The 23,200-nt window shown below is 37.5% G+C and overlaps 2 protein-coding genes across 6 annotated transcripts in view; both read left to right on the forward strand.

Annotated features, from left to right (window-relative positions):
- The first annotated feature begins 388 nt into the window (after positions 1–388).
- gmppaa (GDP-mannose pyrophosphorylase Aa) lies at positions 389–7,513 on the forward strand. Of its 2 annotated transcripts, XM_077617777.1 has the most exons (13): positions 389–525; positions 1,504–1,601; positions 1,687–1,790; positions 2,020–2,212; positions 2,337–2,396; positions 2,492–2,622; positions 2,748–2,762; positions 4,383–4,517; positions 4,629–4,726; positions 4,810–4,856; positions 5,583–5,675; positions 6,305–6,473; positions 6,561–7,513. In XM_077617777.1, the coding sequence occupies exons 1-13, from the start codon at positions 486–488 to the stop codon at positions 6,659–6,661; spliced, it is 1,284 nt and encodes a 427-aa protein (XP_077473903.1). In that variant the 5' UTR covers positions 389–485; the 3' UTR covers positions 6,662–7,513. The 2 variants fall into 2 exon arrangements, with proteins under 2 accessions (XP_077473903.1, XP_077473904.1); XM_077617778.1 differs by lacking the exon at positions 2,748–2,762.
- Positions 7,514–8,253: 740 nt separating this feature from the next.
- The window catches only part of asic4a (acid-sensing (proton-gated) ion channel family member 4a), a 121,313-nt gene continuing 106,366 nt past the window's right edge, over positions 8,254–23,200 (forward strand). For 2 of the 4 annotated variants that reach the window (XM_077616915.1, XM_077616912.1), the window contains exons 1-3: positions 8,254–8,698; positions 8,874–8,944; positions 18,152–18,256. The gene's annotated coding sequence lies outside the window, so the exon portion shown is untranslated. Of the gene's footprint in view, positions 8,808–8,873; positions 8,945–18,151; positions 18,257–23,200 lie in introns of all 4 variants that reach the window. The other 2 variants (XM_077616914.1, XM_077616913.1) reach the window with 2 other exon arrangements.

Here is a 23,200-nt window from a genome sequence, read left to right on the forward strand (position 1 = left end):
TCACAACACAATGTTGGCAATCTTAATTCCTAATATTCCTTTAGTAATTAGGTCACATTGACATAAATTAGAAAAGAAACAAAAAAAAACATACACTTCAATATGCTTTGCAGCAATACCCCATATCAAATTTGACTGAAATAGGTCTTCATAACATTTATTAATAAACAAATGCCCTTTTTTTTTATTAACCTTGCACATTAATATATTTTCATTTAAAATGTATCCATATTAAATCAGTAATATTAATTTTAAATATAAAATGATTAAATCCAAATATTGGGATTATATGACAAATAAAGTCTACCATTTTGGAGAATATTTTTATTATTAACAATTATAGTTCCTTGTACTCAAATCCACAAAATCCGTTCCATGTTTTCCCTGAGCGCAACGTCACGTTTGTATGCGGAAGAATTCCGCTCGAGTGAAAACAGTGTTATTCCCCTGTATTTTGGAACAAAATAACATCGCAGCATTTCAACATGCTAAAGGCAGTTATTTTAATAGGAGGGCCTCAGAAAGGTGAGAATAACACTTTGTTTGGGCTCTACAGACTCATCGGGATTTTATTTTTAAATGCTAATGCTACAACTTAATGCCACATTAATAAGGTTATATTAGCTGACGTGGCTCAACATAAGCAGTGATTTGACAATCATCATTTTATTACGGCCGCTTCTACGTAAAATCACTGATTCTTTATTGCCTTAATTAATAGAACTTATCATTAACATCAGACACCTGATAGCTCATTTATTTGACTAACAACACTATTAAAACGCTCATAGTAGAAATGATTTTTTTCCAATATGACAAGGACAAAACAGTATATAATTCATGTTCAACTATTTTATGTGTCTTTTTCTTTTAATTTCCACAGATTGAGAAATATGCATGTAAGATTTCCAAAATCTATTGATCTATATTTTATAATGCTGGACATAAAAGCAAAATCCTCCTAAAAAGGATCAGTATTGATTGTAAGTTAAAGTTCTAGTGGATTCGTCAGAATTAGGTTGATTTAAATAAAATATTTACACTTTTCTGCATTTTCTCGTTTGTACTTTGGGCTTTAGAGAGAATAATTTATGTATTTCCAACTTAAGTTGATCATTGCAAGAAATCATCTTTTAACTGTTTTCTGGGCAAGTAACTATAATTGCTTGTTAAAAAATTATAATATAAATTAATTTAAATATTAAAAAATATGTTATATTACTTTTTATGAATAAATAAATTAAATTAAAAATATTTAAAACTAATTATAAATACACTTTAGTCATAGGATATTATGTTTGCTATGGCTGGTTGGCCACTCATTTTTTTTCATGGTATTTTACTCACTGCCATTGATTATGATAGATGTCCAATTCATTTCAGATGGTAGGGTTGGCTGTGAATGTTGATTTTAGTGAGTGATGGACAGTTTCCATGGTAACCAATAAGGAAAATGGGGGCCCTGTAAAATATTAATTGGATGCAATATATTTTCTTTTGCAGGCACAAGGTTCAGACCATTATCATTTGAAGTCCCCAAACCTTTATTTCCAGTAGCTGGTGTGTCCATGCTTGGCCATCACATTGAAGCATGCGCCAAGGTGATGGCCTTACCAACTTCATCTCATTCTTAATTTTTTGCAAATCATCTGACTTTTGCGCAACTATTATTATTTTTCCCACCAGGTCCCAAATATGAAGGAAATCCTGCTCATCGGGTTTTACCAGCCTAATGAAGAACTCACTAGATTCCTTGTAAATGCCCAGCAAGAATTCAAAATTTCTATTAGGTAAACGGCCAATAAAATTACATTGCTTTTGCCATACTAACAAATGAGGGCAAAGTTTTGGTACCATCGAGATGTTTTAGCCACTCCTGTCACAAACAACTTGCACTAACGAAGATGGAATTCAAACTCATGCATGGAGAGCCCATTGGATTAGCATCCCATCTCAATAAATCACCCATCCTCTCAAAGCAGGCATACTTAACAGCTCGGCTTTCCCTGTGCACTGCAGGTATTTGCAAGAATATGCCGCTCTGGGTACTGGAGGGGGCATCTATCACTTCAGAGATCAAATCATCGCTGGTGGCCCTCAGGCTTTCTTTGTTCTTAATGCCGATGTGTGCGCAGCCTTTCCTTTAACAGAGATGCTCAGCTTCCAGAAAGAACATGGAGAAACAAGTAGCTTTGTCATCCTCGGAACGACGGTGAGTTATCACAATAGAAGTCTTTTATAGGCATTGTCGCCCACGCTCTTATGTGATGTTGTAGATGTGTTTTTAAATAAATATTTGGATGCAAAATGTATTTACACTGGTGTTTCCCTCACAGGCAAACAGGACACAATCCCTGAATTATGGTTGCATAGTTGAAAATGAAGAAACAAATGAGGTATTTAACCTCTCTGGATTATTTCTCGATGCATTGTCAGACATTTATCACCGTTCCCGCTCGGAACCATTACAGGTCCTCTGTTTGCTTATTAGGTGTTACATTATGTGGAAAAACCCAGCACGTTTGTGAGCGACATCATCAACTGTGGTATCTACCTCTTTAATCCGGAGATATTTCAGCATATTGGAACGGTTTTCCAGAAAAATCAACAAGACATGATGATGTGAGTTGTAAGATCTCTGCTCAAGGGTGAGAGGAGTTCATTTTTTTGACTTTGGTTCTCTTCATGTGCTTTATTTTTCTTTGCTCTCTCCATTGTTATTTTGTTTTTGCCTATACAATCATCAGGTTTCCATATGATGGGTAAGTTGGTACCTTGTGTCTCCTGCACGGTGTGGTGATAGAGCACTTAGAGCTGGGGTGTCAAACTCGCTCTTTTTGCGGAAAGAACAAAATAAATACTTCAGATATTCTCAGATTTCTTTATTAGTAATCTTTCATTGAGGACAACAGAAAATGTATTTTTTTTATTTCAGCGAAAACCAAAATGATGTTGTGGGCTAGATCTGGTCCCCAGGCTTTGAGTTTGACACCTACGACTTAGCATTTGGTGTGTACTACTGCTGAGTTTGCATAGGATAGTTTGTTTTGTTCTCCACACTTTTCCTTTTCTCACCCTTTTTAAAGATCAAGATTTGGGCCTTATCATCGTCAACAAAGGATCAATTAAAAAAAAAAGTTTGCTCCACTGAGAGCAGATGGATTTTAAACAGGTTTTGTTCACATCTAGTCATTCACGATAATATTTTTACATGAAACTTTTTTGCTTAGTTTCTTTATTAATGAATAAATTGTATAACAATGATATAGGAATATCAAAAGGTGTGAGCACTAGACCATGTAGAAATAAAAATGGCAGCTTAAAAGTGTACTTAAAAGTGCTTAAAAAGTAACGTCAAATCCAAAAAACGTACTACTCCTGTTTATTACTTGGTTCTCTATTTTGTGGAAAAAACTCAGCAGTTCGCATGACAGCACGAGGTGATTGACTTTTGTTATTTTCCTTTCCTACACTTTGAACTACTACACTAAATATTGGTTTAAGAACAGTCTGCATATGCTCAAACAGTATTACTACTCCAGTATTGAAACTTATAAAGCAAACATAAGTATGGAAAGTGAAAAAAATGGATTCAAAAAATTCTCAACATACACCAACGCTGTTATATTGTCGCCAAGAAAAACATTGGATGGGTTTAGTTCAGTTTTAAGTTGAAAGTTTTCCACTTTTTGTGTGCTATGCGTTCTCCCCCAAAGTCAAGTCATACTGCTTACTAAACAAGGCTATAATCCACCTATGTAAATGAAGATTAGCACTGAATCAGCACAATTTCTGATCATAAAACCTGGAAGTACGACGCAATGGAAAACCTCACGGGAATGACTTTGCCTCCAAGCACACCTCCCCCTTTTGGTAAATCTCCCATTATGGGTGGAATCCTTAAACGTGTTCCTTTCATCAATATTTAACACTCTGTTTCATCTCTTCGCTCTCACAATACACTTTTTGAGGGAAACTGATTTGTATGGGAAGCAATCCACTTAAGGTTTTGATCAAATATACAGACAGCTTTGGTTTGGACGGCGAGCTGACAAGTGATGCGTTTTAACTCTAATCGGGCTTGCGTTTGACGAATCTGTTTATCTTTTCAGGTTGTCATCCAAGTTGCTGAATATGCATGTTCTGCACTTGTGTGGGTTTTCTTTGGGTTTTCTCCATTTTACTTCTGCTCTTTGAAATGATGTATATGAGCACAGTTGAACATTTTACAATGTAATTGGAGCAATCACTATTGATTTATTTTATTTTAGTTTATTTTTGATAGCCTGATGACTTCAGCTCTATGTCATCACATAGTTCAATTTCACAACCACTTTGCTACATAAATCTGGGTGTTAAAGTCAAGGTTTTGTCCCTGGCAGGGAGGAGATGAACAACGGCTGGCACAGAGCAGAAGCCATCCGGTTGGAGCAGGACATTTTCACTGCCCTGGCTGGACAGGGCAAACTCTACGTGTATAAAACACTCAAATTCTGGAGCCAGATAAAATCAGCAGGGTGAGTTCAGGAGAGAAAATGATTTTTTGTCCACCTCCAACCCTGTAAGCTTCTAGGAGTTAAATCAGGGAAAAAGAATAATAAGGTTCCAATTTTCTAACCTCTCCACAGGTCTGCAATTTATGCAAGTCGGTTATACCTCAACCAGTATCACAAAACTCATCCGGAAAGGCTGGCCTCTAACAAAGAAGGAGGCCCTAAGATAAGTGGTACTGCTTGTTTCATTCTTGCATCATTGCTTTCAAAAATTGCACCAATCAACAGTCTTTCAAAACCTTTTTTTTCTCTCTAGGTAATGTCTATATCCACCCAACTGCCAACATTGACCCCACTGCTGTGGTAAGCAGCATTCATACTATATTCATGCGCTAATAATTTAACAATGCATATTGGATTGGATTGGATAACTTTATTCATCCCGTATTCGGGAAATGTCATTGTGACAGTAGCAAGAGGGTGAGAATGCAGATACAGGAAGGGCATAGTTATAAGTTAGACAGTACAGTCGGAAAGCCTGCAGAACAACAAAGCAAAAGCACAAAGTACAAAGCAAATCAAAGTAAATGGGATCATTAGGAATCACCAAATCAAATCATTAAGACAGAAAAGCAGCAAAAACACAAAACTTGGAAAAGGGGACGGAGCTACCGCCACCGGCTGCCACTTGGACGGTGCCATCTTGGTTGCGGTAGCAAAAACGGATACAGACTCAAAAAGACGTTGTAAAGTTGGACAAAAACTGGAACCACACACAGAAAGTCTTCCACAAGATGGGGAACTTCTGCAGACTGTGACCGAGGTAGAGAATATGCAGAGTCACTCTTCCAAGCTATTCAATACAATACAATAAAAACAGAAATACTTTTTGGTTGGGGGGCACCCAATATCACTTTAAAGTTGATAAATAATAAAGAAAATAGCATTTATAACAAAAAAATATTTATAAAAGTTTCCTTTTTTGTATAGATAAAAAATTAAATACTATAAAAAAATGAAAGGTGCTTTAAAAATGTTGACCATGTCAAAAATATAAAGCGTTATATTTCATTGGTTTTCTCTTTACAGTTGGGTCCAAATGTCTCCATTGGCACGGGAGTTACCATTGGTGCTGGGGTTAGGGTGCGTGAATCCATTATCCTGCATGGTGCAACTCTACAGGTAAAAGCAGTTAAATATGATGGGATGGCAAAAAAAAATGTTGTTTCTGCGCAAAAGCTTTCGAAACAGCAAAGTGTGCATGTAAAACGTCCACGAGGATCCTTGTAACTCGAAACAGGAGAATTGACAATGAGTTTTGACAGCTTTACAGTGCCTTGGCTCAGTTATATAACTGAATTTACACAAAAAAAGCAAAACACTGGACTGTCTGGAGAACACAAAAGCAATGGCAGGCATGCAACAGACAATAACGTAAATGCTCATAGATGCGAACAAATTCAAGGACAATATTAGAATGAGCAAGAGAATAACCTACCGTTATCTCATTGGCTGCCATTGACCGAGACATAATTCCCAATTGTGTGGCTCTAAATTTCTCACTAGTAAATGTCCAATCCATTTGACTTTAGAGGAAAAGCATGTTTATTAGGAGCCAAGCCCTCCTACATCAAATTCAGAAACTTTTGACTGAGGGATATTCAGGTATACTCTCATTTATTTGTCCGTTTCTGTCACTTTAATTTTAACAGACCAGTGTGATTTCTCATAACCAAGCACATTTAAAGTACATCATTTCAAGGGTTTCCTCAATACTGAATGATTTATTCGTGTCAATATTTTCCCTGCAGGACCATTGCTGTGTCTTAAACAGCATTGTAGGATGGGATAGCACTATTGGCAAATGGGCACGAGTAGAAGGAACTCCAAGTGACCCAAACCCAAATGATCCATATGCAAAAATCGACAGCGAGACACTCTTCAGAGAAGGAAAACTCACCCCGTCCATCACTATTCTCGGTAATATTATTTTTAATTGATTCTTTCACTCATTGTTTACAATATGTTTTATTTTACTTATTACAATTTGTATTATTCAACCCCCAGGTTGTAACGTGTCCATTCCCAGAGAGGTGATAATCCTCAACTCTATTGTCCTGCCACACAAAGACCTCAACCGCAGCTTCAAGAACCAAATTATTCTTTAGCTAATCTTCCCTCATGCTATATTTCTTCACCGCGGCAGTGGTGAGGAATAAATGCTATACACCTCTGAGTTACTGTATATAAGATGTCAGGCCAGAAGATAAGGGACATTCATTAAGCTGTTTTGAAAGATAGATTTTTATGTTTCTTCTCAAGGCTTTATGCATCATTGGTGTCAGCAGTATTAAAGAAAGAGCAATCACACATGTTGATTCACCTTGAAAAGTGCTCTCGGTGGCCCGCATTATTAACTTTTCCAAACTGTTAAATTACAAGAGTAATATATTTGGTGGACGCTAATATGATGTAAAACGAGTTTTATAGATATGGATTATGTTTCCCTCAAGGACACACATTTGAGAGTCCGGTGCAAGAACAGTAATTGTAAGTGAATAAAAATTACTGAATAGGGACTGTTATTAAATAGTAGAGGTGATTATTTGGGGCACACTTTGGTTGAAATGATTCCGGCTATTAAGTGTCTTGTAAAAATTGACTATTTGCTAATACATAAATGGGTGATTTGATATTGACATTGCACTTGAGTAGTCTTTTTTTAGAATTCTTTTTGTATGTGTATAGCAGAGCATGGCCCCCTAAATGTTAGGCTCTTCATAAAATAAGTATACAGTTAAATTGAGAGGCTGCAATCACTAGAGGAACTGTGCCAATTGACGGGCACGGCATATTAGCGTTTACTACTTAATAAGCTCCTCTAAAATCATCATCACTACTGCACTAAAGTTTCAATTATTGCCACATTGGGGAGAAATTTAAATTGATGTGGTGGGTCTTTAGTCTCATCTTGCAAATTTACTTGCCTTAGTGCATTAAAAGGGATTTTTTCAAAGCATGATTATATCACAGTTGTGGAGTTTTTCATGAGTCGTGTTTCTTTGATTTTTGTGACGTGCAAATAACCAACTCATTATTAGAGATGCCCCAATCTTTGATTTTTTTTAACCCAAGTCGGAGCCACCATATTTTGACCATCTGTCATTAACCAATGTAAAATAAAGCACAAATATCCTGGGATCAAACCGTCGACCCCAGAACTGTGAGGCAGATCCGCTAACCACTCGTCTATCAGGCCATCTGTTTTTATGATAAAAAATAAAAATATTTATATACATTTTAAAATAATTACATAATTATATTAATCGAAAAGTAATACAATCAAAATGAATGACTGAACAACTACTTTCCTGTCATTTAAAAAGACAGATGCCTAATTGGCATATAATAGGAAGGCTGGTAGCTATTATTTGCAGCCAGCCTTCCCAGCCAAAATAAATTGGACGTTTGGCAACGTCAATGGCAGCCTATGACCTAAATCACTCAAAAATAATTTGCATTGTTCACGATTTGAATTTGATGTTATTGTTTGCATATCAAACTCTGCATATATAGCTGATAAGAACCAAATACCTACAGAATTCACTTCAAAAGTCCACTTTTTGGCAAGTGTAAATAAATCTTGTAGAAGCGCTTCCGGCGCTCATTTAAAGACGGAAAGTTGTCAAAATAAGACTCTTGGGAAGGAGATCAGCATAATAATGTTTATTTTTCCACTGTACTCCTTTCAAATGGAAGGGGAACGCGCAAAATTGTTTACCACGGGGGAACATCTAATATTAAAAATGAACAAAGCTGGCAAATTAATCGTGGATTAGTCATCATTGTTTGTCTTATCGCGTGATTATAAAATAATCACAAGCGCGTTTTAGAACAAGCACATCTGTTGAGCGATAAGAGTAATTGGCTGAAATCCCAGTGGAAAATCTTAATGAAAGCAATAGAAATGATAAAAAAATAGCTTTGGCTTTAGTATAGGCGTTTTTTTTTAACAGTTGTGTTTGTTTGCGAGTACATTTTTTGGCACGTGGGGGAATGTTGGACGATGGGCGACTGGCCAGGAATATTTCCACCTGAGAAGACAGGTGGAGGGTCTGCATAAAGTGTGGGGAAGATGCCTAACAGAAGCCTAAAGGGCTGACAAATGAGCTGTCAAATAGGATCTGACATCTCCGGCTCACATGGTGAGGAAAAATAGCATTTGGCTGTCGGGCATCGTCGGTGAATGCTAATGTTTTACTAAACTGCACAGTGAAACATTAAATTGGGCCATTTCGCGGACTCCCCAAACAGGTGCCAAGCAGGTGGTTGTGTGATTCTCAAATGTTTGTTTGGTTTTCTCACTTGTAACTTTGACAGATTCATCGCGAAAAAGTTCTCCAAAGACGCTGCAGAGACAAAGATCAATTAGTCTGAAAACATCTTTATAGGTAAGTTGTATTAAAGTTGTCATCGGTAGTGTTGTGTTGCTATTAGTAGATATGCTAGAACTTTCCGATGAGACTTCATATAAGAGATTTAAAAGATCGGTGTATTTGCTCTGATGGTTGTAAATTGTTTTTGTTTGCTTTGTTTTACAATTACTGGAAGCATATGAGAATGGATCGTTTGAAGAGATGCTAGGCGACTAGCTTGTTAAACAACAAATTTCCCGGAATCTCTTCCTGACGGTTTTTATTACATACATTCATTTCCTGAACTGCTTATCCTCACGAGGGTCGCGGGGGGTGCTGGAGCGTATGCCCGGCTAACTCCCATCACCAGCCAGGTGACACACTGAATCGGTTCTGAGTGGTTAGTGCGTCAGCCTCTCCGTTCTAGAGTCCTGGGTTCGAATCCAGGTCAGTCCACCTGTGAGGAGTTTGCATGTTCTCCCTGGGTCAGAGTGGGTTTTCTCTGGGTACTCCGGTTTCGTCCCACATTCCATCAACCTGCATACTAGGCTGATTGGACACTCTAAATTGCCCCTAGGTATGAGTGTGTGTGTGTGTGTGTGTGTAAATGATTGTCCGTCTCCTTGTGCCCTACGATCGGCTGGCCAAAACTGGGATAGGCTCCGGCACCCTCTGCGAACCTCGTGAGGATAACCAGTTCAGAAAATGAAGGTAAAAATAAAAGTTTATTTCCAATGAATCAACCCAACCAAAGGCTAAGTACATTTTGAAATTTCCAATGTATTTGCAAATTTTGTTTTTTTAATATATTTTTTTTCTGTGTCAATTCAAATCAAATGATGGTCTATTGCACTGTATACTGTGCAGCGGAAATCCTTAATATGATTTGTGCATGTGTCCATTCAAACCCACAACTGTCATCCGACTTAAATTTCACTAACTCTAACCTGCAGGTTTTCCTGTGTTGAACCAAAATATGCATACAGTGCCTTTTATGTTGGTGAATATAAAGGAGCTAAAACAAGTACTACTTCTCAGCAGGGGGACTTCTCATCCCAGTTTCAAGCCTTTTTATATTGTAACTCTCCTCGTTGTTGCCTTTGAACATGGGATTTAACTCCAGCATCAAATGAAAACAGAATTCATTTCAAGTGGACCAATTCAAAAACTAGAGCATTTTTACAATGGTATTAGAGAATAGGCTCGCTGACCACTTAGCAAATAAACAAACAAGAAATTGTCATCACTGTACATGTCGTGACATTCTCTAGTCACTCAGCGTTAGAAGAATATTCAAAAACATGTTCGTGTTTCAAGCAGAAAGGCCAGTGAACCCAACTGGAAAGTATCTTGCTATCTACCAGAGGGATTCATGGTCCATAAGAAACTTATTGAAATATTAATTTTACTTGAACTGCAGCAGTCCGCAGCCCAACAATCAATCATGGTTAGTCAACAGTCAACATGTTCAGTTAAATATTCTAACTTATTACTAGTGAATCATGTATGTGTGCATATATATAACTGTTTCTTTTTATAGAATCATGATAATTTTGTCTGAATAACTGAAGTTGGAGCCTGTGATGAGCACAATATGTCAAGAGGAGGCTTTTGCTTTAGTGGGAGAAGTTTGGCAGGCATCCTTTACTATCGAATTGACCTATGTATAGTTGATTTATTGCAAAAGCATGTTTATGTGTACTATATTGCATCCATCCACATCGTAGCTTCTCTTGACCTTGGGATAACACCTATTGCTTTTGCATATTTTCAACCACCAGTGTCATGTTCTTGTGTTTATATATCCAGTTAGCTTTGCGATGAGTTTTTTTTTAATGTCAAAGAAGTTTAGGGTTTTATTTTTTTAAATTATAATTGCTGTTTTCTAGGCTCAGATGTTACATCATCATCAATGGTACTATGAGACTATGAGGAAACATCCAGTAACATTGAAATAATCATATTTAAATTTAAAATGCCCATTTTTCTGTTGTGGCATAGCAAAATTGTTGTTTTACTTGGTTATACGTTGTTTTGATGAATAGGGAGAGTTTAATAATGACCCTTTTTCGCTTCATGAAATTGTTGGGGATATTAATGGAATGACCTATAGGTAAAGGAGCCAAGGTGACTAATCAGTAATAATTCCAGTGAATATTGCAAAGTAGTCAAGTGCAAATACAGGTAATTTCATTTTTATTGACGATTGTAATCTACCCCCTTTTTATGTCGATTGTCTCCAATAGAGGGCACTGTGGCTGTTCTATGAGGCACTGTTGCTCTTTGTGACCTGCTTTGGACCACCAGACTAGGGTACATACAATCCAATGTTAAAGAAAAGCAGAGCAGCATCTGCATGACTTTATGACAGTCAGTAAAATATCTGCTATGCGGCATTAAGCTTGTATACTTTCACTTGCATCCCTGGTATTAGGGCTGCAAAATTGCACTACACCCCTAATTTACACTAGACCAAGTTTTTTTAAACAACTTGATAGGAAATTAGTCTACATTGTTTTAAAACAAATGTATTCAATCATTTTCTGAACCACCTGCCCTCACAAGAATTTCGGGGGATGCTGGAGCCTATCCCAGCTGATCTCAGGCACGATGCGGGGGACCCCTGAATTGGTGGGCAGCCAATCGCTGGGCACGAGAAGATGGACAACCATTCACGCTCACACTCGTACACTGGGGCAATTTAGAGTGTTCAACCAGCCTAGCACGCATGTTTTTGGTATGTAGGAGGAAACTGGAGTACCCGGAGAAAACCTACACAGTCTGAAAAAAATTGTTCAAATAAAACCCAGACTGTTAAACTGAATAGAATTGTTGTCAGCTTGGATTACTTTAGCTGAAAGCCTGAAACAGCCTTGCCTCACTTTACCCTTCAGGCTAACTAGCATTAGAATATTCGTGGTTTCAATTCAGATTTATCTGGATTTGCATGAGGTTTTAACTTAATCTCAAGGTGTCGTCTTTCATGAATACTCCAACATTCCCTGCACCAAACTAAGTGCACTCAGTGGCCCTTGTGTGTGTTAAATACTGGAGAGAAAATTGTTAATGTTTATCTCACCTCATAACATTGTGTATAAACTAGAATTGCAAATTTCCCGAAAATAATACCATATTTTCACGACCATAAGGCGCACTTAAAAGTCTTAAATTTTCTCCAAAATAGACAGGCCGCCTTGTAATCCAGTGTGCCTTTTATATATGGAAAAAAAAATAAAATGTGTCATTCATTGAGGGTGCGCCTTATAATGCGGTGCGCCTTATAGTCGTGAAAATACGGTAATAAATGACACCCCATTGACAAAGATGGTTGGCCAGATAACCGACTCATCCGTGTGAACATAGAACTCAGAAGGTTAATATAATACTAAAACTATAACTAGCACACAATCATACTTGGTCCATTATTAAATACATTTATATTTAAATGTGAGTTTTTTGTGTGCTCTTGTTAGGCCTAAACTTTGAAAGATAAAAATGGGAAAACATTTTTTTCCAATGTTTAAAACAAGTATCCACACTAATTGCACTAATTGTCCTGAACTCATTGGTTGCCCTCACAGTCAAAATCGATTGGATGTCTAGCACAGTCAATGGCACCGAAAAAAAAAGCATTCACGAGTCCTGCTCCCAGTTTAAATGATTTGGACTTCTTTCGTTGTCAATGGTACACAGTGAAATCAATCACCTACTAGATCTAATATTTTTGACGGAATCTTTGCACTTTTAAAGTCTACTTGGAAAATATTCCAAATTTGATGTTACATTGAGCTATCTTATTCTTAGTTTATCCTTTGTTCATGTATTACTCACCTTCCAAGTCCCTGTTGTTTTCTTTTCTTGCACATTTGTTTGCAAAGACCCCAAGAGATTCACATGAATATTATTTTGTTTTTACTTTTGTTTACCAGACACAGTTGGTCAGCATAGGTAGAGTCTCGAGTGTTCCTTCAGCCCCGCGGCAATCTCTAAAGTCAATGCTCACAGCCACTGTCATCTTCCAGACTTGTTCTGTCTTTTGGGGTGATGTGCCCCCCCCTCAGAACTCTGCCCCGGGGCTGTACGCCTTAAGTCCCCCTGCTTCATGACTTATAAGTACCCAGCCTATCCACAGAAGGTGCCTTGCTCTTGGGATCCAACGGGCTTACCTGCCTTAGTAAATAGTCCTGCTCCCATCATTTGCTGTACTTGCTGCAGTTTTTGCCATATATAATATTAATAATCAATTCAACATGCTTTAACCTTTTTGATGCCTTTACATTTGACAAAGCTAGACATACAATCGTGTGGCAGCCAATAATACTTCTGCTGTGAACTGAAATGTGATTGCTAATGAACGTGTTCCATAGAAGCCAGAGCATTAACAAATATACAGAAAGCTTATTTGTGAAGTTTAACACCATCCTCTTTCTTTTCGCATTGGAAACCTATTTCAAATGAAGAAAAAGTATTTCGAGGTGAACGCAATTGCTTTACCCGGAAACAGTATATTCCAAGTAAACTATGTTGCGTGTGAAAATCTCTAATTCAAAAAAGAGGATTTCCCCTGATAATGTGCCTTAACATATGATAAGCACTGTTATCTCCATTTTCTGTTATCTAGGCTGTGCCTTCACATCTTTTAATCCATTTGAACTCGGTGTGACTGTAAAAACTGCAGTTTTTTTTCCCCCAAACCATTTTATTACAGGTGACTCCCATGACTAACAACTGTTATTACACCTTGAGGCCCTAATAAACACAGTCCTCCCCTCTAGTTATTTACAACAGAAAAAAAACAGCTAAGATTTGCGCAAATAGTGTCAGTTCCCTTATTATGATGGCTTAAAATTTGGTTGATGGTTCAATTTTATTTAGCTATCAGTATACTTTGTATATACGAATGTGTGTGTGTGTGTGTGTGTGTGTGTGTGTGTGTTACTTTTGTGTACATGAGAAACCAGGACAATTCTATGATAAAACACCTTTACTATTAGGACAGGGAATACTGAAGTTTTTGGGTACTCACTTTTCTGAACTGTCAAGGGACCCAATGGCACTTGTACAAAATGTTCTTCATTTGCAATATGATGCATTACATTTTTGAAATGGAGTAATTTGCATCGGGAAAATGCAAAAAAAAAGGGTGAGTAAAGTACTTTGCTGTATAAAGCAAGCAGTACCATGAGGGTAGTCATCGAAGCAAAAGTGCGGCGCACCACAATGCTCTTGGAGCCATTACGGTCTTCATTGATGCAAGAAATAGATTCAATGTAGAACATTATCCCACTGAATAGTTCATTAGATTACTTACAATTTAACTACAAGACAAAGTGGATGCCGAGCAATGTGCAGCCTTGAGTGTTATTCTAAATAAAATATGTTAAGAGAACTGCAAGGATAATGACTACTGAGCTGAAGGCTCAGGGACACCTTATCAAAGTTTTCTTTAGAATTTTATGCCATGGAATAGTTCATTCAATTGAAAACAAAATGGTTTCTGAGCAACATCTGGCCTAAAAAGACTAGAATTTGTATGAAATATTTTTTGTTCAACCAATTGTACTGCTCAAAGTTCGCTCTGATTGGCTCCAGCACCCCTTTGGCCCTTTGACAATTAATGGAACAGAAAATGAGTGAATGAATAACTCGCCAATATTCACATCAGGTTCTTGGTAAATAAATGATTTAGCTGTTTTTGGAAAAGGGCCATACACTGCTTACACATGTTCGGGTCATCGCACCACATTCTCTCTGTTCCCATTCCAAAATGAATTATCTGTTTGCGTCTTACTTTGATGAGAGTCCTTTATTTTTTTCTTCCCTTTTTCCTTCTGCCCAGACTTCCTTCTGTCCTCCTGCTGCAGGATTACATACTGCCAGTTTGGCAAAGCATGAGCTCAGTCTGTTGGACAAACCTTGTGGATGTTCCACATTTAACGTTAACCTCCACTGCACATAGCAAGCGGCTTTCTTACCATCCTCAAAATTTTTAAGCCCCTGTAATTCTAAAACAAAAAAAATCAGTTTGTGGCACACTAAATTGACAACAGAATGATGAGCCACATGATCGGTAGCCTTTCATCATTATCATACCAAATGTCAATATTATCTAAAGGCCTCAAACTCTAATGTCCAGCTATATCACAGACACATTTTTAAATGTATTTTTTTAAATTACCAATACATAAAATATATATGTATAATGAAAATCTAAGCATTAGGTCAATGCAGTCTACATAGCAATACTTTATTTGAGGAAGTGGGTGCTTCACTGCTAATTTTACTAGGTTGAAGCACCTCTTTCCTCCCATAATGCCATTTAAGGGAACGATAAGTACATCAGTTGCAGTGGAACTATAAAATCAGGACACAAATCTATTATCAGTTAGTTGATTGCCTCTGAGTAGCCATTTCCCAGTGTATATATAAATATGTGTGCCAATCTTTATTCATTACAATAGAGAGAAAGACTGCTTCTGTCACTGATTTAATATTTAAATGAACATTTCAGGTTTAAACCTGTAGAATAAGTTAAGGAAATATTGTTTTTTCCAACCAGCAGCATACATTTCTATTTGAATGATTGTATGTTATGAATCGAAACTGAATAGTGAGACTTTGATGGCGAGCATATTAATAACCTGTGAGAGGTTGTTAACGTCCTGCGAGATTGTCACTTGTTCCGTTTGAATAGCGGCAAGAAATCAACAATGGTGTCAAAGACAAAAAGCAGGCGTGATATCCCAAGGTACACACAAGGAAAAGTTTTTTCAATTGCATACAATTAATTTCATTCTATTGTTGGGCAATGGGAGACTTATGGCTTGGGGATAAGTCAACTTTGCCAACCGACAACTCCATTTTGAAAGTAAACAATAATATTCTGGATTGCAATTAAGTGTAACTTTCTTGCAACTCTCCTGTAAATATAGTATAAAGTGGAGAATAATAAAGTTTATCTTATCCATCCTTACTATTTATTGACCGGGACCCATAACTAAACTGTTTGGCCATTTTCAGAAAGTCATTATATAGAAATACAATGTTTTTCTTCTGTCCATTTAAAAATGATAAGCAGTAAAACCACAGCTGCTTCTGCTCTAAAAGCCCAGGGTAATTTTGGCGCATAATGTGTCAACTCAAAATGAGCAAGATTAAAAAAACAAAAAAAAAATCATTATCGCCGTTGAATGAGCTGCTATTGTCATTGTGCGATTTTAATATTTACACAATGCAGCTGTAATGAGCATAATAAGCAGATTAAAAATGATTATTGTCTGTCACTCCATTGTACCGCGGACTATATTATAACTGCGGCTCATAACTACTGATGGCCATGATATGATTAAAGAAGTCATACATTGGAATATAAATATGAAACTGTTATCTTGTTTTTCCACACTTTGCCTTTTTGAGAAACTTGTGTTGGCTTTGTTGTTTTGAAACGGAACTAATTGCAATTCATTCATTTTCTAAAAAAAAAATCAAATATAAAAAAGGAGCCTTGGGGAACAAATATTACTACTCGACTAATTGTGATTAATCAAGATTAATATATAGAAAAACGACTCTTAGCAACTTGAGGTAACCTGAAACTGCAAAATTCTAGCTCATTCAAACTCACTAAGCACCCATCCTAAAAATAAAAGTAGGGCATTTACCAAGGTAACATCGATTATTCCTTCCCAGTTGCTCACAACATGGACATAACCTAAAGTACAGTAAGTCAATGCGACACAAAGGATACTGACTGAGTGCATTGAAACAACCTATACATCTCTGGCAAATGAGCACTCTCCTGACCAGAAATGTCTCCGTTGAATAGCAAAAAATAGAACACAACCCCAACTGGTACTATGATCAATGAATGGTCGTACCAGTGTGTGGAGGAGGCATTACTTCAGATACAGTATACAGGTTTGCCTTTTTACTATCCACAATCGCCATATTGAGTTATGGTCGGTCAGTGAAGTAATTGGAAAACATATTCTTACGATTGCTGATTGTATTAGAAACTGCCAATATTGGTGTGGCCATTTTCCAGGAGGTCCTGGAGCTATCCAAACTAGAGATTCAATAGTACAGATTTGATACTACAGATGACATATTGTAAGTATGTTGTCCTCTTCTTTGTTTTGGAAATGTGGCACAGCAAAGACCCCCTGTTGGTGTGGCAGCGAGAGGGTTTGCACGGCAGGGGTGGCTAATAGTACTGGCAGATGAAGTGGACATTATCACCTCGTTATACCTCTCTGACATTCTATTAGCCCACTCGTGTTCATCTACTCAAGTAATTGAATTATCACCGGTGTCAATCAGATATGGCAGTTAGCTCTCGATTGTGATGCGTGATGTGAACATCATCAACACGTTGGGGGACAAGACAATATGTTGTACCTGGTGACTTGTCAAAAGCAATTAGACAATGATAGGAGTACCAGAGTTGCTAATAGCTATGTATACTGGTAATGTGTTTGAATCCCTTACCGGTCATAAAGAAACCGGCATGCACCAAAAAATATTGTTTATGCATATATTTTGGGTAATAGTTTTTTTCTGTCGAACATTTACGTCACAAATGTGTTTTGCTTCTGAATTAAAGGAACCTCTCAGCTGTATAGTTCTGCTTGGACAAAGAAATCAAATTTAATTGTCAATCAGTGCACCTCTATCAGGCCTTCCTTGACTTCCGTGGTGTTTCATTAAGAATTCCATGGACAGACATGAAAGCTTTTAAAGCCTTCTTTTTTAATGAATTACATTGTTTAAAATTGATCTATGTGTTATGGAATGATGAAAGAGCTTTTTGATTATTTTTCTTGTTAAAGCCACATATCAATTTACTATTCCACCCCCAAACAATTTTAGAGCAGCACTTTTCATTGAAGCGTCTGAGGCTTCAATGACAACCCCTGCCCATTTTATTCCTAATTTAAGACAGAAAACAAAGAGCACAAGCACTTATGAGCAATAGATGTGTCCCTATTCACTTGTTATTGTTAAGAAAGTATTTATTTATCCCCAAATATTTTAAAATAAACGTAAAAAATGTGCAGTCATGGTTCTAAAAATTGTAGAGATATCTATCCTGTTTTCTACTCTAAGTTGTGAATATCTGACTTGCAATGTAATTGGGGTTCACTAACAGGTAGCATTTATTTGACGAATTTCTATGTATGTAAAGTTCTGTGATTGAGAAAAAACTTTCTGACACTCACTCAAGAACTTTAATGCATTGTCCAGATGGAGAAGGAGCAGGCCTCTCAAGCACTCATCTCACCACCCGTGAGGCATTGTGAACTTTCACTACTGTGAGAAGGACCACTCTACGTCTAAAGACTTGAGTCTGTGAGTAATTTTCTCTCTTGCCTTTGAACTTAATAATTTCAGCAACCTTTTAGGCCTTCAGGGTCCCACAGTCATATTGGATCTATGAATAAACCAAGAAATATGCATAAAAAACAGTGTATTGAAGAATCAAAGACTGAATTCTCAATTTGGTTCTACCATGCTCTGGAGAGTGATTGGTATTCGGAAACGGACAATAGAGTTACATGCAGATCCCCTTTCTCTTTGTATAAGAACACACAATTTAAAACGAACAGCTTTTGGAAGTATTTTTGTGGATGTTTTAAGAAGCAGACTTGAACACTATCAGATTAACTTTGGTTGATGGATTATTAAAAAAGATAAACATAATAGCCCTTTACTCAGTATAATATGATCCTTTTTAAAAAATGGTGTAACAAATTACTGGCTTTTTTTAAACATAATATAGGCAGCCCGTTGACCAAGTAGTTAGTGCGTCGGCTTCACAATTCTGGGGTTGAGGGTTCGATCCCAGGTTGGTCCTCACTGTGTGAAGTTTGCATGTTCTCCTTGAGCTTGCGTGGGTTTTCTAAAAGTACTACGGTTTCCTCCCACATCCCAAAAACATGCGCGGAAGGCTGGTTGAACACTCTAAATTGCCCCTAGGTATGAGTGTGAGCATGAATGGTTGTCCGTCTCCTTGTGCCCTGCGATTGGCTAACCACTGGATACACTGGGTATGGGATTGAACTTTAGCGACTCATTCCAACCCAGTATGCAGGCATCAGACCATTCCCCTTCACAGGGGACCTTTTTTGGTGGGGACAGGGGTCAAAAATAGGTTAACATGTAGAAATACAGCAGGCAGATCATGAAAAGGTCCATTTCATGTGGGCATATGAGATCACCTATGTGTCAACTTCAGCTTGCGGTGAATTGATGGTATTTACAACAAGCTTTCATTTGGTCAGAGATCATGGAGCATCAAAGCAGATTCACTCTGCTACCGTGGTGTAAATAAACTCCCCCAATCACTTTACACCCTGGTAACAACTCACAGTGCATTAACTTGGATGACTTTATCGATAGTGCCGACGTTTGCGTCTTTAATTAAAAGCCCTCTCCCTCAGATGGCTGCATATCACTGAAACCTTCTCTTCAAAAGGCAAGAACATCAGTGGCAATCTTGACTTAATGTCTGCTGAATTGGGTAGGCAATTCATATAAAAATGCATGGCCAAAATGGTAAATGTACCAAATCTGCTTTGTTTTTACTCTCGTTTGTCATCCTAATGTAACGAGTTGTCAACATAATAAAAAATGTTGTTGAAGTGGGTTCACTCGGACATCTGTGATCCTGAATAGGATCATTATTAGGAAATTACTCATCGTAAAGAACATAGAAATTTGTAGGGATGAACGATTATGAATAGCAAGCAGATATTAATAGTCTTAATATAATATTATTTTTGGGGGGTAAAATACAATTCACTAAAGAGCGGCCGCATAAAAAAAAGTACAGTAAATTAAAAAAATCAGGTTTTTGGAATAGAGTTCAGAAGCTGGACAAGAGGCTTAAGCTTAGTCCTATTTTATTGAAATTTAAACTAAATCAGTTAATGAAATGGAATATGGTGGTTTACAAATAACTAGTTTCCCTCATGTCCCTGTTGTGCTGTGATGAGTAGAGGCCATGCTCCATGGGAAAATACAAAATCATACTGTAAAAATAGTGTCCAGATAAAACTACAAAGAGCTGAGAGAGATGGATTAGTCCTTTAGAGGTTAGCTTCAGAAATTCTGTCTACACATTTGTTGCACTTCAACATCCCCCTTCCCATCAAGTAACCATGGCAACTCTAGTTATGTAGGTGAGTTTAGGTCTCTACTGTTAATTGCCGGAAACCTGCGGATTACTTGACCAAGTCACCCTTCATCCAAACATTGAGCCATGTTAATCATCTATTTAGTCTCGGTTTGGTTTGCGGTCTGGCTCCTCTGTGGCATCTCATTGATCAGTGGCCGACTGGCTACGAGACAGGAAATGCTGATTGCTGCCATTTTATCGTGTGGGTCAAAGTGACATCAGTAGAACCCCCAAGTTTAAATGAACCAGAATATTTCGTTGGTTCATGTTTAGGTTTCAGCAATGCATCGCATGGCTTTTGGCTAATAATTCACTGGAATTCAACATGGACCACAGCTGGCCTGCCATTAAAATGTTGAGGCTCTTTTCCGACCCTAATTATAGTTTTTTTTTTTTTTCCGTATGTGTGATGGTTGACAACACATTATCCTCTGTGCCATTCCCATGAGTGTCATTAAATGGCTGCGTGCTCCTTTTTCATTTGCCTGTCTTTTTGTCCGACTTGATGCTTTTTTGCTAACCAGAGGCATCGAGAAAGTGCTCACTTAGAGGAAATGACAGGCTAATAGTGTTTAATGAGCTGTTTTGGTATTGTGTTGCCCTCCTGAGCTTGTTTGTAGGGCAAGACTGTGTGACATGGCCCATCTGCAGCACCCGCCCGTGCGTTTAGCGTATGTTTAGTTCTGCTTTTGTATTTGTGTGTAAGCCTCAGATCAGAGAGCCAGGCAGACATAGAAAGTGGAGGGCAGTGTTTAGTAGTCATAGCACGATGCTTTTCAGCCCGTTTTCATCTTACAATGTTCAATGGTAGCTTGGTCACAGCTCGTCAGCCATACAAACATTCCTTTACACATGCTGACATGCGCTCATCTGATATTTACAAAAACATTTAACCCTGTAGGACACAAAGCGCAGGTAGTACTGTGCAATATGGAAAAAAACAACTATAATTTCATATCACTCATTGATACGCGCCACAAAAGTACGGTTTTCGTTGTGTTGAAAAATCAGACAACAGGGCTGCTTTTCCCCCTCTCACTTTATTTTTAATCGTCCTTAAACCGACCTGCCACAAATGCTAAAATGCATCAAGCAACTCTACAATGTCAAGAAAAGTACTACATTACGATACATAATTTTGCTCAAATGTAAAGATATCTAATTATCTACTAATAATAGTTACTAGTGCTTTTAAGTTTGTTTACACTGCCTGTGTCAGAAAGAACAAAAAACAACTTTAAAGACTTTACTTCATTCTGAAGCACCGGGCAGCCCATTCCATAATACATGTTGACACATGATGTAGTATAGCAGGTTGTGAGGCATCAAAGGTGTTTTTTCAGGCTGAAATAATGATTTGAGCCACTTTGGAGTTTAATAAATGCCCTTCAAAGTAGCCTCCAAAAAAACAACAGTGACTGCAATTATTTACGTTTAGTTTTCTATGGCTTGTTTGAAAACCATAACCACACTCTGGTATCATTTTCTGGCCAAGTTTTTCTGCGGAAAATAAATTGTGTGGTTGAAAAATGTTCTCTGAATTCAAACAGATTTCTCCGGAGCAGTGTATACTAACACTTTTTAGCACTATTTTTCCTGACCTCTTTTATTCTACCCATCTTTCACTCCACAGGTACTCAGAAATCCATTCATCCATTTTCTCTGCCACTTATCCTCTTCAGGGTCGTGGTTAGAGACACAGCCTAAACCCCACCAAACTTTCAGCAACCATCAGACCAAATCCTGAGCAGACACTGAAAAATAATCAACACAATACCATAGTGACCCATAATCTAATCAAATTAAGTTTTTCATACAGTTAAAGATAAATTTCAGCTCTATACTTCATCAATTTCTACAACCATATTGAACTTGAATTTAATTAGCTGTAATCGCACAATCTGTATTGTAGTTAATCGCAATTACTAGTGCAGTCGCACACTCGTGAAAGGAAAGACTAATGCAGTTGGCATGACTTATTGTCTGTCTGCAAGCCAGCTTCATTTATAACCATCATACAATGATTTAGAAAATATTAACGCTACTGAAGCGTGCAGTCTCTAATTAATATAGAGAATCTCAACATTTATATCATTAAATATCTATATACTAATGCTGAATTCACTTCATTCTTCAAGCCAAACAATACCTTCTGATCTGATTCTCATCTCTCTGCAGAAGCATGCTCCGAATGTTAAAATGATGAAGAATAGAGCGTGTTATTAAGCCTTTTGACCTTCTTTTTTTCTTGTGTTTGAACAAAAATAAAGCTGAATAAATACCCTTTGATTCATACTTGAGTGTACGAGTAGGAAATGCAAAAGCTGTCAGTGTAGGTTTACAATCATTCATTCATGTTCAACACCGCCAATTTTTTTTAAAACAAGGATTGTTCTAAAGTACTGCGAGTGGTTGGCCACCGATTCAGGGTGTCAGTATATCATATCCTAAAAGTTTTGTATTTAGAGGCACTCGTAAGTAGATGTATCACTTTATTTGAAATAATACATGCAGACATAAAGAGCATATATTGACTGTGCACAGAGATGAGTAAAAGCGTGCTTGGGACAAAATAATTAAAGTGAATGTTGGCATTTGAATCAACAACAAGTGTGCGATCTAGTGGAAGTGCCATAATTACTGGTGTAAATGTGTCCCCAGAGTGGATACGTCGACTTTGTGATCTTGTCAAAATGACCGTTGCAGTAGTCGTGGAGACCCATTGAGTGGCTGGTAATCTGGTATTGGATTCCACTCCTATCCGATGACAGGCCCATTATATTGTGTTGTTTAAAAGAGGTTGTGTTCATGGTGTTTTGATAATTGCAGATAAGGCACAGGTCGGCTGTGTAATTCAAGAGGACGAACGCTAATTCACACTGAGAGACACGAGCTGGGATTTTATGGATGGGCGTCTGAATGGCCGGCACTATATCCTCTGCTGCCGCCATCATTACTGCTGCTAGGGTGGCAGGAGGGCAGACTGGGTTTTAACCAGTCATATCAGCTACTGTCAGTTATTTAGTTGGGTTCTGAGCAGAATATACTGCAGTACTGAGTTTAAAATGAGGGAAAAAAGGGAAAAACACAACAAGAAAATGCAATTTCCAGAGAAA

This window comes from Stigmatopora argus, chromosome 13 (assembly GCF_051989625.1).
Source record: "Stigmatopora argus isolate UIUO_Sarg chromosome 13, RoL_Sarg_1.0, whole genome shotgun sequence".
Taxonomy (NCBI): domain Eukaryota; kingdom Metazoa; phylum Chordata; class Actinopteri; order Syngnathiformes; family Syngnathidae; genus Stigmatopora; species Stigmatopora argus.